This window comes from Hemicordylus capensis, chromosome 15 (genome assembly GCF_027244095.1).
Source record: "Hemicordylus capensis ecotype Gifberg chromosome 15, rHemCap1.1.pri, whole genome shotgun sequence".
NCBI classification, from domain to species: Eukaryota; Metazoa; Chordata; class Lepidosauria; order Squamata; family Cordylidae; genus Hemicordylus; species Hemicordylus capensis.
Window position 1 is genome coordinate 3,350,630 of NC_069671.1, and position 15,721 is coordinate 3,366,350.

The following is a 15,721-nucleotide window of genomic DNA, read 5'->3' on the forward strand; positions in this document are numbered from 1 at the left end:
CGGCCCCCAGCTCCTGAGGGACCCCCCCCCAGCTCCACCCTCCGTCCTCTGGAGTGTTTGCAGAAGGGGCGGGGGCACCTTCCTTCGGAGGCCAGGCGACAACATCTGGGGCGATTTACTTACTTACTTAACATATTTATATACCGCCCCAAGCGCAAGTCTCTGGGCGGTTTACGACAACACAATAAGAACAGCAAATGAAAAGGTTCAAACATGACGAGAATTCAAAGTTTAAAACAACGTCAAAACTATTAAAAACCATCAAACTGTTAAAAATTTGCATTTGGGGGTTTGCAAACCTATCCATACTTTTCACTCGAGGCGCAAATGACCAGGTTCAAACTATCATACTTTGGATACATTATGCAAAGAAGGTCCAGCTCCCTTGAGAAGTCCGTCATGCAGGGAAAAGTGGAAGGAAAGAGAAGAAGAGGACCAGTAGCAACTTGGATGGACTCGATCACAACAGCAATGAAGGCACCACTGAGAAACCTAAAAGAGCATCTGAGGTTCCAAGTCCCCTCCCTGGCAGCATCTCCAAGATAGGGCTGAGAGAGACTCCTGCCTGTAACTTTGGAGAAGCCGCTGCCAGTCTGTGTAGACAATACTGAGCTAGATGGACCAAGGGTCTGACTCAGTATACGGCAGCTTCCTATGTTCTTAAAGGCCAAGCTGAAGATAGATCATCCTGGAATCTATCTATGTGGTCGCTAAGAGTCGACACAAACCTGACGGCACTTAATCAATCAAACCAGCTGGTGATGTTGATGAACTAGAACATCAGCACAGCCCTGCTGGATCAGGCCCAAGGCCCATCTAGTATAGCATCCTGTTTCACATAGTGGTCCACCAGATGCCCCCCGAGAAGCCCACAGGCAAGAGGTGAGGGCATGCCCTCTCTCTTGCTGTTGCTCCCCTGCAACTGGTATTTAAAGGCAACTTGCCTCTGAGGCTGGAGGTGTCCTATAGTCATCAGGCTAATAGCCATTGATAGACCATGAATTTGTCTAAGCCCCTTGTGGCTAGTGGCCATCACCACATCCCATGGCAAAAAAATTCCAAATAAGAACATAAGAAGATGGGACTACAACTCCCATCATCCCCAGCTTGGGGGACATCCCCCAACATCTGGAGTTCCACAGGCTGGGAATCTCCCTGACTTAGAGCATATATATACTTTTTTGGGAAGTTTTGCTGGGCGGCATTCTTCCTGACCTGCACAATGCTAACTGGGCAAAGAGGCACCTTTTTAACGTGGCGATTCTCTTTATTGAGCAGGGGGGGAGCAACTGGCCCTCTCCGTCCCCAGCACAGCATCCCTCCAGTGACTGTTGCTGGTGTCCAGGGAGCCTTCTTGTTTATTTATTTCTCTATGTAAACCGCTTTGGAAACTTTTTTGTTGTATATAAATATGTTGTTGTTGTTGTTGCATTCTGCTAATGTTTGAATCAAAATATCTTTTCTTAGGGCTATGGCGGGAGTAGAGAAATACACAGACTGATGGATTTCAGAATCGAAAGCCTCATGTTTTCAATTTCCCTTGGAGGCCTTTGGTGGGAAAACTGCATGAAAATACCGGTCAGAAACCAACAGCTAAAATGCAAGGAGGTGGGCCGTCCCGCATCCAACGTCTAGGCCAGCCCAGAATTCCCCCCCCCCCCGATTTCTATTTTCCTGCCACACTAAATCTGAAAGCCTGAAGTGCCCGATGATTCTTGGGTGTGTTTGTTGCCCCAGGCTAAAAAGCAACCCGCTCTGGGATTTCCCTCTTCTGATGCTCTCCCCCAGGTAGACCCTCACCCTGCCTTTGGGGAAACGCCAGGCACAGCTGGTTGTGCTAACAGGACACACCTGTGCACATAATGACACCTTGTTGTTTCCTTTTGCCAGGGGTCCTCTCCAAAGCAGCAGGTCCCTGATGGATCGAATCCCGGACCTTACTGGTGCAGCAATTGCTACAGGTAAACAGCCTAAGGGGGTAGTTATTCTCCACTGGCTGCTGGAGCGGGAACTGGTTCCTCCCAGGAGTTGTTCTTTCCATAATATTGACTTCAAAAGCCATGCAGGTGCTTCTCACGTTGTGTTTAGAATACAGGTGAAACTCGGAAAATTATAATATCGTGCAAAAGTCCATTAATTTCAGTAATGCAAATTAAAAGGTGAAACTGATATATGAGACAGACGCATTACATGCAAAGCGAGATAAGTCAAGCCTTAATTTGTTATAATTGTGATGATCGTGGCGTACAGCTCATGAAAACCCCAAATCCACAATCCCAGAAAATTAGAATATTACATGGAACCAAGAAGACAAGGATTGTAGAATAGAACAATATCGGACCTCTGAAAAGTATACAGTGTACTGTGCTTGATTGGCCAGCAAACTCGCCTGACCTGACCCCATAGAGAATCTATGGGGCATTGCCGAGAGAAGGATGAGAGACACGAGACCAAACAATGCAGAAGAGCTGAAGGCCGCTAATGAAGCATCCTGGTCTTCCATAACACCTCATCAGTGCCACAGGCTGATAGCATCCATGCCACGCCGCTCTGAGGCAGTAATTGCTGCAAAAGGGGCCCAAACCAAGTACTGAATACATACGCATGCTTATACTTTTCAGAGGTCCGATATTGTTCTATTCTTCAATCCTTATCTTCTTGGTAGAAGAGGGAGTGCTGGTCCGTTACCTGTCCAAGAGGCAGAAGCTGGCCTCTTACCTGTCATTAAAACACCTGAGCTGGAGTCACAATCTGCCCTTTGCCCGTGTTCTCTGTAAGAGGGATTCCCAGATGGTGTTGACTACAACTCCCATAATCCCCCACCCAAGGCCATTACAGCTGGGGATGCTGAGAGTTGTAGTCTACAACATCTGGGGATCCCTCTTCCAGGGAACACTGGCCCCATCGTGGCATCTGTATATGGAGGCTCCGTTCAGAGGTGCACCTAGGTAATTTGGGAGACTGGATCTAAGGGACTTTGGAGTGCCCGCTCCCCCCCCCCCCAATTAAGCATCATCATGCTCTGCCTAGTGACCACACCACCCGGGACAGACTAAAGAGGATGTGGGGGGGGAGGCCCTGGTCTTTGGCCCCAAAGTAGAAATTGTGTAGAAGGCTAGGCAATAACACATTTTGTCATCATCTATGAACACACAAGAACATAGGAAACTGCCATATACTGAGTCCGACCCTTGGTCCATCTAGCTCAGTATTGTCTTCACAGACTGGCAGCGGCTTCTCCAAGGTTGCAGGAAGGAATCTCTCTCAGCCCTGTCTTGGAGATGCTGCCAGGGAGGGAACTGGGAACCTTCTGCTCTTCCCAGAGCGGCTCCATCCCCTGAGGGGATTCTCTTGCAGTGCTCACACATCAAGTCTCCCATTCAGATGCAACCAGGGCAGACCCTGCTTAGCTATGGGGACAAGTCATGCTTGCGACCACAAGACCAGCTCTCCTCTCCTCTCCTTCGCCAACCGCGGTTTCCTCAACCGCAGTTTCGAAACCGCAGTTTCCCCAGCCATGACTGGGGAATTGTATCTGGTCATGCCAACCACAACCCAAGTATCTGTGGTTGGTGAAGGGTGGTTTTTGTGTGTGATTTGGGGGAGTTCAGAGGTTCAATCCACTCATTCCTCTTGTTGACCCTTGCCCACTCCTCATGATTTAAAGTGCCTTTGGTGGGGGGGGTGTCAAACAAATTCCAGAGGTTCAACCTGCTCATTCTTCTGGTGGCTCTTGGATGGGGGTGGGTGGGATTGCGGGTTTTTTTTTTTTAATTTTTAAAATCATTTTCCTTTATTTGGGGGCATTTTTGCTGTCACGGTTCCCCGAACCCGTTTCCCGTAGACTTTAATGCCTTGCCAACCGCGAATTTGCAGACTGCGGGGTTTTGCCAGAAGGGACCCTCGCAGTTGGCAAGGGACGACTGTATTGAGAGTCATTCTGCCTCTGCACATGGAAGTTCTATATCGCCATCGTGACTAGGGGCTATTGATCAATTTATCTAATTAATGTGCATACCACCTCCTCACAGCCACCTCACAGCCACCAGTGGGGAAATGACTTGCCTAGCAAGCCAGAGGTTGCCGGTTCGAATCGCCACTGGTCTATTTTCCAGATCCCTCTATCGGGCAGCAGCAATATAGGAAGATGCTGAAAGGCATCATCTCATACTGCACAGGAGGAGGCAATGGTCAACCCCTCCTGTATTTTACCAAAGACAACCACAGGGCTCTGTGGTTGCTAGGAGTCGACGCTGACTCAGTGGTATATTTTACCTTACCACCTTTTCTTCCATTAATTTGTCTAATCAAATAGAAATCAATTAAATCATCATCATCATCATCATCATCATCATCATCATCATCATCCCTTTTTAAGGCCATCTAAGCTAGTGACCACCGCCACATCTTGTGGCAAGCAGTTCCATCTTCTCTCTGAGTTGCAAGGATCTGTCCCGGCTTTGCCCTTTCTTATCCAGATGCCTTCCTTGTGCTACCTTTGGCTGGCCCAAGTTCCACCACCTGACCTCCCATCCGACCCTGGCTCAGCCCCCAAACCCTCCCGATTCGTCCCACTCGCTGCCTGCCTCAGTTTCCCTCATGGCCTCGCCCCAACCACCAATATGTTTGCCACCAGCAGTTGGCAAGCTTGTGCCTGCGTTTCTCTACCAAGAATGAAGGCTTGCTTGGTTGGCCTTCTCCGAGGAAGAATGCCAAACTTCTAATAATAACAACGCGGATAAGAATAAACGCGCGAGGACTCCTGGCTTGTTGAAGCAGAGAATGGGTGAGTCATGACACATGTGGGTGAATGTAAAAGCCAGAAGGGAGTCGTGAGTCAGGGAGAATGGCCACCCGGAGGCTGTGCAGAGTGGTGTGCTGAGATGGGTGTGCTGCGAGGGTGTCTCAATAGGGGGCGCTCTCCCTTGGAGTCACGGCTCACTCCTGCACCATGCTGGGAATCTGGAGGGAATGCTGGGAGCAAACAGCAGGAGCTTTTTCTGCATGGAGAATGATGCCGCTGCCAGTCTGGGAAGACGATGCTCAGCTAGATGGACCAGCTCTCTGATTTGGTAGAAGCAGGCTTCCTGCATCCCCAGCACCTGATCTCATTGTGTGCTCAACTCCAGTGCAGACCCATATTATGGAGGAGAGCTGGTCTTGGGGTAAATTAAAGGTGTGCCCTCGAGTCGGGGTCGACAACAACTCTGCGAGGTAAGTTAGGCTGAGGGATACAGGACTGGCCCAGAGAGTCACCCAGGGAGTTTCATGGCTGAATGAGGATTTGAACTAGTCCAACACACTAACCACGACACCATACTAAGAGATTTGCAAATTCAACAGATTATTTGGGGCAAGTCCACAGTTCACTCCCTGGCAGTTAAATAACCTGGCTTAGGTCCAGGTTACTTCAGAGAGCGCCTTCTTCTGCACGATCCCCACCGCACGTTAAGGTCATCTGAGGAGGTCCGTCTCCAGTTACCACCAGTTCGTCCGGTGGCGTCTCAGAGGCGGGGCCTTCTCTGTAGCTGCTCCTGGGCTGTGGAAGGCACTCCCGGCAGAAATCCGTAATTCGAGATCATTACTGTTCTTCAGGAGAGCCCTTAAGACCTCTCTGTTTGGCCTGGCCTTCCAGGGTTTTTAAATGGTTGCAAACAGTTTTCATGTTGTAAACTGGTTTTTAAACTGTTTTGAATGCTTAACTGTTATTGTTTTATGGGGTTTTTATAATCTCTGTTTTTAACTGTTACGTTGATTATAATTGTTTTGTTTTAATGTAAACTGCCCTGAGCCATTTTGGAAGGGCGGTATAAAAATTGAATGAATGAATGAATGAATGAATTCACACGGGGCTTTTGAAGCCCTTTAATTCGCATTTCCTCCAGAATGGAGTGGGTGCGTTCACATATTGGCTAGATTTACCCCGAAGTCCCTGCGAGTTTTCGGGGAGCAGTTCACACACAATTTGGGATTTTCACTGCGCGTTAAGAGTGTCGCCCGATTTAATCTGGGATTAAAAAAAATTCACTATTGGTGGCGTTTGGGGGGGGAAACTTTGAGGTTGCAGGAAAGCCTCACCTTAAAACCTGCTGTGCGTAAAAGTCCCTGAATTGCTGCTGCCAGTCAGTGTTAGAAACACTGAGCAGGATGAATTGAGTGTAAAAGGCAGTTCCGTTAGTGGAGAGGGATGGTAGCTTAGTGAACACCCACTTTCATGCAGAAGGTCCTGTTCAATCCTCAGCATCTCCAGGTGGGGTTAGGAAAGACTCCTGCCTGAAACCTTGGAGGGTTGCTGCTGCCGGTCAGAGCAGACAGTATTGAGCTGGATGGACCAAGGGCCTGATTCAGTAAAAGACAACTTCCTCTGTTTACTTATGGGGGCAGGGTCATAACTACAGGGTGTAATGAGCTATAATTGACCCCCCCCCCAAAAAAAATTGCCCCTGGCTGCAAATTGTTTTTCAAAGACCATATAACACCCCCCACCACCCGACTTTTGAAATTCTCCACCAAGACTTTGAGGCTGGCTACAAGCCTGCTTATGGGGAGAAAGCAGATGGGGACTGCTACTAGGAACTTGGGGCCATCCAATGAAACTGATGGACAGTTAATTTAGGAGAAAAGTTTAAGTAGGTTCAGGCAGGGCGGTAAATTCAGGATGGAACAAAGACAGGTCCTTCTTCAGCCAAATCAGTTCATGGGATGTGGTGCTCCCGGAGATGGCCAGGAGGATAGATTTAAAAGAGAACAATTCAAATTCAGGGAGGAGATGCCTGTCTATTAATGTACTGCTGACTGCTACATAGGATAGGGACATAGGAAGCTGCCGTATACTGAGTCAGACCATTGGTCCATCTCACTCAGTATTGTCTGCACAGACTGGCAGCAACTTCTCCAAGGTTGCAGGCAGGAGTCTCTCTCAGCCCTATCTGGAGATGCTGCCAGGGAGGGAACTTGGAACCTTCTGCGTGCAAGCATATAGGTGCTTTTCCCAGAGTGGCCCCGTCCCCTACAAGGAACATCTTACAGTGTTGACACATGTAGTCTCCCATTCAAATGCAAACCAGAGCAGAGCCCGCTTAGCAAAGGGGACAATTCCTGGCGAGGGGAGGCCCTGGGAGGGACCACAAGGCACGCCCAAAAAGTTTTGGGGGAAAGCTCAGACCTCCCTTCTAGAACCAAGAAAGCACTCCCCAAAAGCAGAGAGCTCATCTGCTTTGCAGCATGGCTATTTGGAAATCCAATGCATTCCAGGGCCATTGGGAATTGGAAGCCACCAATGCCCTGACGCTAGTCCACCGTAGGGACTTGCATACAGAAGGTCCCAGGTTCCCTCCCTGGCAGCATCTCGAGGAACGGCTGGGAGAGACTCCTTCCTGCAACCTTGGAGAAGCCGCTGCCAGTCTGTGAAGACCATACTGAGCACGATGGACCAAGGGTCTGACTCAGTAGAAGGCAGCTCCCTATGTTCTAGTGCAATTTCAACAATACCAACATGAAAACCAGCAAACCGCAGGGCCAAATTGCCGAGAGAAGGAATAGGAATGGAGCCTTCCTTCAACGATAGATACCTACGGCCTAATAATAACAAATCCAGGCTGTTCCAGAACAGTGATCAAAGCCTGGAAGGGGGTGGGCGTGGGGGTGGGAAAGTACTGTGCGTGTCAGTGCAGAAAAGAAACCACTAATTAGGTAAAAGTGGCAGGTAGCTGTTTTTGGTCGTTTCGTTTGTGTCGGTGCGGCAGGTGTGTGTGTGTGGGGGGGGGGATTGTGAAAGTCAGGCTAGTGGTATCCCTTTTAGTTGTATGAAGACCCTCCGAAAAGTTTCCAAGAGTCTTGGGAAAGGGATTGGGCCCCTGTCATTAATGAGACGCAAGCCTTCAGGAAGAGGAAAGAAGGGCTGCAGACTTCTTCTGATGGCCAAACCTGGCCCCATAGATGGGAACACAGGAAGCTGCCTTATACTGAGTCAGACCCTTGGTGTATCTGACACAGTATTGTCTACACGGACTGGCAGGGGCCCGCCAGCAGGGATGTGCACAAAGCGATTCTTGGCTCGACTTCGAAGCGACGAAACGCTTCGAGCTGCCTCGGCCGAATCGTTCACGGTTTCAGTGGGGCGCTTGGAAGGCAGGAAGGCAGGTCTTACCCGACCTTCCGTCATTCTTCCACTGCCCCCTGCCTGCCCCAGAGCTGTCAGTATTAAATGCCTCCTTCCTTTTAAAGAGTTTGCTCTCCACCCCACACCCAGATGTGAATGAAAAGCTTTCTGCACATGCCTTCTCTGTTTAAGAGAACGCCTTCCTTCTTCGCTATGAACTCCACCGCCCATTGAGATCATCAGGAGAGGTCCGTCTGCAGTTGCCACTGGCTCGTCTGGTGGCTACTCGGGGACGGGCCTTCTCTGCTGCCGTCCCGAGGCTTTGGAACGCCCTTCTTGCTGAAAGAAGAGCCTCCCCATCTCGGACAACTTTTAAAAAGCCAGTCACGATGCATTTGTTCACCCAGGCTTTTATTTCGATATTGTTTTAATGGTGTTTTAAAAATTGTTTTCACGTCTTAAATTTTAATGGTTGTCACGTTTTAATCTCTTGATCTGTTGTTTTTATCGTTTTGTGGTAAACCGCCCAGAGAACTTGCGTTTTGGGCGGTATATATATGGTTTTTTTTAAAATCTTCTCTTTTTTTTTTGCATTTTAAATTTTCATTAGATTTTACAATAACTTTTACATTCAATTACATTCATTTCCTTTTTTATCTTCTTTTTTTGCATTTTAAATTTTCATTAGGTTTTACAATAACTTTTACATTCAATTACATTCATTTCCTTTTTATCTTCTTTTTTTGCATTTTAAATTTTCATTAGATTTTACAATAACTTTTACATTCAATTACATTCATTTCCTTTTTATCTTCTTTTTTTGCATTTTAAATTTTCATTAGGTTTTACAATAACTTTTACATTCAGGCGGTATACATATGGGTTAAATGAATTAAAATAATAAAGAAATAAATAATACTCTCCAGGGTCTTAGGCAGGAGTCTCTCCCAGCTTGACCCAGATATGCTTGCCAAGGATTGGACCTGGAACCTTCTGCATGCAAGCATGTAGATGCTCTATTGCTATGGCCCCATCCCCTAAGGCAGAGATGTCAAACTGTGGCCCTCCAGCTGTTTTTGGACTACAACTCCCATAATCCCCAGCCACAGTGGCCAATAACCAGGGATGATGGGAGTTGTAGGCCAACATCTGCAGAAGGGCCACAGTTCGACATCTCTGCCCTAAGGGGAATATCTTACAGCACTCGCATATCTCCCATCCAAATGCAAACCAAGGCAGAGCCTGCTTAGCAAATCCATGCTTACTACCCCAAGACTGGCTCTCCTCCTTTTAATGTGTGTGTGTGTGTGTGGGGGGGTACATTAAAGAAAAGGACATCCCCCTGCCTGAAGTGACCCATTCGACTCAACAACCTCAGGATCCAGCCACCTCCTTCGGTGACGTATGTAGGTAGAACAGGCTTCAATGTTATCCTATAATCCGTTTTCTTCGGTTGCTGTCTCTGGGATCAGCCATCTGGCTGCACTACTACCAAGGCTCCACCAGAGGGCAGGAAATTCTAGCCATGCCTGAGTATGCCCAGTGGAAACTTTGCTAGTAGTATGATTATTATTTAGAACATGGATATGGGAGACAGAATGACTCAAAGCAGTAACATCTCTAGTCTAGATATTTTCCCCCTAAAGGTTGCAAACCTTAGAGCACACAAAGAAGTAAGTCTGTTCAGTTGCATTATTAAACACAGAGGGAGTTGAAGGGAGGAGAGCTGGTCCTGTGGTAATAAGCACACATTTATTTTTATTTTATTTTATTTTATTTTATTTTAATTAATTAATTAATTAATTAATTAATTTATAAACCACCCCATCCAAAGGCTCTGGGCAGTGCACAACAAATTTAAAAAGACATAAAAACACACACCATTTAAAACACAGTGCTCAAAACAATAGAAAAAACAATTTCAAAAACATTCAAAACCATTTTAAACCAATTAAAATACTTTTTAAAAACACAGTTAAAAACCTGGGAAGGCCTGGCCAAACTAATAAGTTTTTAGGGCTCTCTTAAAGGCCAAGCCCAAACTGCGGATATCTGCTGGGAGCGCATTCCATAGGCCAGGAGTAGTTACAGGGTCCCCTTTTGCTAAGCAGGGTCTGCTCTGGTTTGCATTTGAATGGGAGACTCCATGTGTGAGCACTGGAAGAGATTCCCCTTATTAGGGGATGGAGCCGCTCTGGGAAGAGCAGAAGGTTCCAAGTTCCTTCCCTGGCAGCAGCTCCAAGACAGGGCTGAGAGAGAGACTCCTGCCTGCAACCTTGGAGAAGCTGCTGCCAGTCTGTGTGGACAATACTGAGCTAGATGGACCGAGGGTCTGATTCAGTAGAAGGTCCTATGTTCCTATGTTGACATCTCTGACTGAAGCGATTCCTGCAGATTTCCCTTCCCCCCCATTTTTCAGAATATCAAGCCATTATAATCTGCAGCAGGCATATGTAAACCGCCCAGAGATGCAAGTTATGGGCAGTATAGAAATATTATAAACAAACAAACAAACAAACAAACAAACAAACAAAAGAATCAAAGCAAGGGTGCCTCTTTGACTGTTAGCAGGGGGTAAAAATCTATTAGATTACACTTCGAGGAAAGTTCAAGAAATGCAATATATGTCATCGATTTTTAAAAATTGATGTATTTGCAAAAGGGAAGTCAAAGAACAGCTTTCAATTTGTAGGATTTCAACTTCAAACATGATTCTTTTTCTTGAATAATGATCATACATAATGAATGGGAATCAGAGAAAGATGTCTGGCTTCTCTTGGGCATGATGTTGTCGGTGAATTATTGAGCCGATTACTGAGCGTTACAAATCTGTTGAGAACAATAACAATTAAAATACGATCATTATACCCAGCATCTCTGCTAAAATAAATCAAACCTTTTCCCCCAGCATAAAAAGTAGTGCATTCATCTAATTTCAGGGGCGGGACTGTGTATGCAAAACATTGTTATCCATAGATGAACAGGAAACATGACTTCATTTTGCACAAACTCTTCAGAATATAGAATAGATTCTCCACCTGGCTTCACTTCCCTCCCTGTGTCAATATCTAGCTTGCTTCTGGTTTCCTGAATTTCGGCTTCATTTCCCTACCACATACTTCTCTCGAAACTACCATGGAGCTTGGCTACAAAGAAATCAAGTGTCCCTTGTTCTCTGGACTCTGCTGCTGAATAAAGCACTTCCTGAAAATCTCACTGAATTGTTCCTCTTTCCTCCAGTCTGGAGGAATTGCCCATTTTCCTGGGAGTAAGTTCCTAACTGGCACTAATTGTCCAAGTACACACACATCTGTTGTGAGACCACCATTTCATCCCTTAGTATTTATTTATTTTAAAATGTTAATTGTTACTCATTTTGTGTGGGCAGTTATACTTGCTTGGTGGCATCCTTTGCTACCGTCACACCAGATCCGGATCTACTGTAAACCCCTCGAGGCAGAGACCCATCTTCTCATTCTTTGTACTGCACCATGTCCATGGCTGCTGTAATTGAAATAATTGTGTATATTCCCTCCCTCTTCATCCTTGCTTTCCATTTCCCTTGGGTCATTTTCTACATTTATATCACTCTTATATATCTTCCTTCTCTTTCATCGCACAACTCAAGGTGGTGTATATGAAGGCTCCCAGGCAATGACCAGACCTGGACCTGCTTAGTGGCATCATTTGCTGTCAGACATTTGCCTACTGTAAGCCCCTCGGGGCAGGGACTTATCCTCTTGTCCTTTGTACAATGCCATCATATGAATGGCTTTCATGAATAAGAATAAAAATAACAGAGGCTGTCGTACTGTGCAACGTTGTGCTAGCCAATTTGCAATTTGTGAAAATGTGAAAATGGCACAATTTGAAATTAATAATTAATTGCTCAAATTTTTTCTCACAAATTGCGGTAAATTTCACAAACTGAAAATTTCTCAAATGGCACAATTTGTAAAAAAGTGAAAATGGCACAATGGGAATCCTGCAAGCCCATTATTATTGACGTGGTGTGGTTCAGAATGTTCAAATCCCAAATCAGCAATGTCAAAATCCCAATGCAATGGGATTTAGGAACACAGGAAGCCGCCTCCTACCGAGTCAGACCCTTGGTCCAACTAGTTCAGCATTGTCTGCACAGACTGGCAGCAGCCCTCCAAAGTTCCCGGCAGGAGTTTCTCCCAGCCTATTTTCGCATCCCCTAGCAGGGATGCAGGCTGGGACCTTCTGCCCGCAAAGCACATTTGCTTCGGGAGGACACCACTGAGAAACACAGCCCCCATAGTCCCCGAAGGTGGGCGGCGTGGGGGACGCCCATGCAAATGCAAACCAAGGTGGACCCTGCTTAGCAAAGGGGACAATTCGCGCTCCTCATGCCAGAGGACGATGACGGCGGCGGCGGCGGCGGCGAGGGCATGCCGCGCAGCTTTTCTCTCTCTCTGCGCGCCCCCGCACATGTGGCCGCGCTCTCCCAGGCGGAGCGCATTCCTGCGCCTTTAAATCCTCCGGCAGGTTGAAGGGCTGGCGAGTGACGTCACCGCCTCCCTGGGCGGTGCGGGGGGGGCGCGCTGGGCTCAGCATCCGCGCGGAGGGAGGGATGGAGCAGCAGCCGCAACAGCCTCCTCCCCCCCAGCCGCCCCCTCCCGGCCCCAGGCGGGGGCTGCAGCCCAGGGGTCGCGCAACCTGCGCGGAGCCCAAGAGCGGCAGCAGCGAGTACCAGCGCCGCCGCAGCAGCCAGGTAAGAAGGGGCTGGCTGGTCCTCCTCCGGCCGCCCTGGGCAGGGGGCTGGCGGGCAACGAGGGAGCCGGGGAGAGGCGCCCCCTGGCTCCCTGGAAGCAGGAGAGGCGATCTGGGGGGGGGGCAGTGGTCTGCTCTGCCGCCAGGGGGCGCTCTGCTCCTCCGAGGACCGCCGGCAGGTCAGCCGGGGGGGGGAGACAAGTAGGTGCCCAAGGTGGGGGGTGGGAGGGGGGCCGAAGGGGCCAAGTCGAGGGCGACTCTGTAGGGAGCAGAAGTGCGTCTCTGTGGGGCGAGTCAGTGTGTGGTGATCCAACATGTGGGGCGAGCCGAGCTGCGTGCGTGCGTCCCCACATGTTGGATGTCTGGACCTGGAATGGGGAGGGGCCCCTCTTGGGCTGGCCAGCCCCCGGGTTCCTGGAGAGGGAAAGGGTCCCGGCGGGCTGCCTCGCTTGTTGCCCCTTTCCCCCCGCCCCTCATGGGCACCGTCTGACTGGAAGGAGGTAGGAGATGGGGCTGATCTATCTGGAGTGTGTGAGGGTTTTTTGGGGGGGGGCTTCAGCTCCCCCCCTCTTTCTCTCTGAACATCCGCGTTGCTGCGTGTTGCATGCGCATGTCAGTGTCGGCACCACTGCATGGGTGTGCGTGTGCGTGGAGAGTTTTGGGGAACCCTCCATGCACCCTCAAAGTGGGACAGGCAGGCTCAGGGGAAGCGATTCTCTCCCCCCCCCCGAAGAGTTGGTCGCTCGGATCGCGTGTGGCTGGAATTGCGCCGCTGCTGCCGGTCCCCCGGCGCGGAGTCGGAGCCCATGTTTCGGACAGGTGTCGTGCCAAAGCTTTGCTCACCTGGAGCAAGATTCCTCCCGGGCGCAGGTGTGGGGACCTGAGTGCTGCCCACGCCCCCCCCCCCGCCAGCTTCCGGCCCGGCCTTGCTAATCGGGTGGTGGCGCCGCAGCCGGAGGCGCTTTCCGCGGGCACGCTCTGTGCGCAAAACCACCTGCACCCACCCCCACAAAAGCTGCTTATCTTCCCTGCATTGTTTCTATTATTGTTTTTCTCCGCGGGCGGGGTGCTTTTCAGACAACCGAGGGAGGGCAGGGAGTAGGGTTGCCAACTGACAGGGGGAGGGGGGTGCGCTTGTGCTTTGAACAACAGCTTTGAGGTGCAGCAGATCCCTGCCCCAAACCGCTTCCAATCCCAGTTCAGCCATCTGGGGGTGGGGTGGATATCCAGGGCTGGAGAAAAGCTAAGTTATACAGGCCTTTTGCTGCTTGTCAGGGGATGAGGAGGACCAAGGCAGGGTCTTGTGGCAGCGAGTGTGATTGGTCCCCTTTGCTAAGCGGGGTCTGCCTTGGTTTGCATTTGGATGGGAAACTGCATGTGAACGCTCTGTAAGATACGAGGGCATAGTTAAGTGGGAGAAGAGCACCTGTCTGCTTGCATACAGAAAGCCCCAGCTTCACCCCCTGACATCTCTAGGTAGGGCTCGGAGAGGCTCCTGCCTGGAACTTTGGAAAAGCCGCTGCCAGTCAGTGTAGACAATACTGAGCTAGACGGACCAAGGGCCTGACTCCGTAGGAAGCAGGTTCCTATGATGTTGGACTACAACTCCCTTCACCCCCAGGATCAATGGCCAAGGCTGTTGGTGCCAGGGGTGATGGGAGTTGTAGTCCAACAATATTTGGAGACCCAAGTTGGAGAACCCCTGGAGTAAGGAATAATAATAATAACAACAAATAATAATTATTTTTATACCGCTTTTCAACCAAAGGAGCCAGCGTGGTGTAGTGGGTAGAGTGCTGGACTAGGACCGGGGAGACCCAAATTCAAATCCCCACTCAGCCATGATACTAGCTGGGTGACTCTGGGCCAGTCACTTCTCTCTCAGCCTCGCCTACTTCACAGGGTTGTTGTGAGGAGAAACCAGTATGTAGTACACCGCTCTGGGCTCCTGAGAGGAAGAGCGGGATAGAAAACGTAAAAACGAAACAAACAAAAAACAAAGTTCCCAAAGCAGTTTACTTAGCTATACATAAATGGCTCCCTGTCCCCAAAGAGCTCACAGCCTAAAAAAGAAACACAAGAGAGACTCCGGCCACTGGAGAGATGCTGTGCCGGGGACGGAGAGGGCCAGTTGCTCTCCCCCTGCTAAATACAAGAGAATCGCCACTTTGAAAATGTGCCTCATGGCTCAGTTAGTTTCTGGAAAAGAAGCCTGGTTGCTGGTCTCTCTGCCCTCTCCCAGATTGCCAGGTGAGCAGCCTACCAGCCCTTCAGGTGTGTGTGCTGCTCGCAACCTTCCCGCCCCCCCCTGGTTGTGGGACGCTCTCTCTGCCAGCTGCCTCCCCTTCCTCTGATCTCCCTCTGCCCTCCTCGTCTCCAGTTCCTCCTGGGACGGATTCTCGGGTTGTCGCTGGCACAGTTCAGAAGAACGCCAAGGTGAAAGCCTACCTGGCAGGAAGGGAGAGCAGGAGGGGGAGGGCGGGAGGGAGAGAGGAGGCCTCTTCTGGGGAGGGAGGGTGCAGGATCTATTCTCTCCACTTTGGCCGAGTCAGCACCGCGGGAGCTGCCTTCCCAGGCTGGCAGTGCGGGAAGGAGAGGGGAAATGAAGGGCACCCTGGAAGCGCTGTGGGAGGGGCACAGGATGCGTGCTCTCCTCTCCCTTGGGTACCTGGCAGGCTTTCCCCACGGGCTCTCTTGACCTACCGGATGGGGAAACTGAGGCAGGAGGGGCAAAGGTCACCCCTGCCAATAAGCCCGGCTTTAGTCCTCCAAGGAGAAGTGGCTAAAGAAGAGATTTTGGAGCTGGTGGTGGGGGGGGGGAAGTGGGGTTCAGGATACCCCCAGGGGACTGATCTCTGGAGAGAGGGTGATTTTCTCCCCTTC

The 15,721-nt window shown here is 49.6% G+C and overlaps 1 protein-coding gene across 2 annotated transcripts in view; it reads left to right on the top strand.

Annotated features, from left to right (window-relative positions):
• Nucleotides 1–12,645: 12,645 nt before the first annotated feature.
• INPP5J (inositol polyphosphate-5-phosphatase J) overlaps nucleotides 12,646–15,721 on the top strand; it is a 47,100-nt gene continuing 44,024 nt past the window's right edge. Inside the window, exon 1 of one of the 2 annotated variants that reach the window (XM_053279888.1) lies at nucleotides 12,646–12,839. In XM_053279888.1, coding sequence (XP_053135863.1) covers nucleotides 12,699–12,839 — 141 coding nt within the window. In that variant the 5' untranslated portion in view covers nucleotides 12,646–12,698. The remainder of the gene's footprint in view (nucleotides 12,840–15,721) is intronic. The other variant, XM_053279890.1, reaches the window with a different exon arrangement.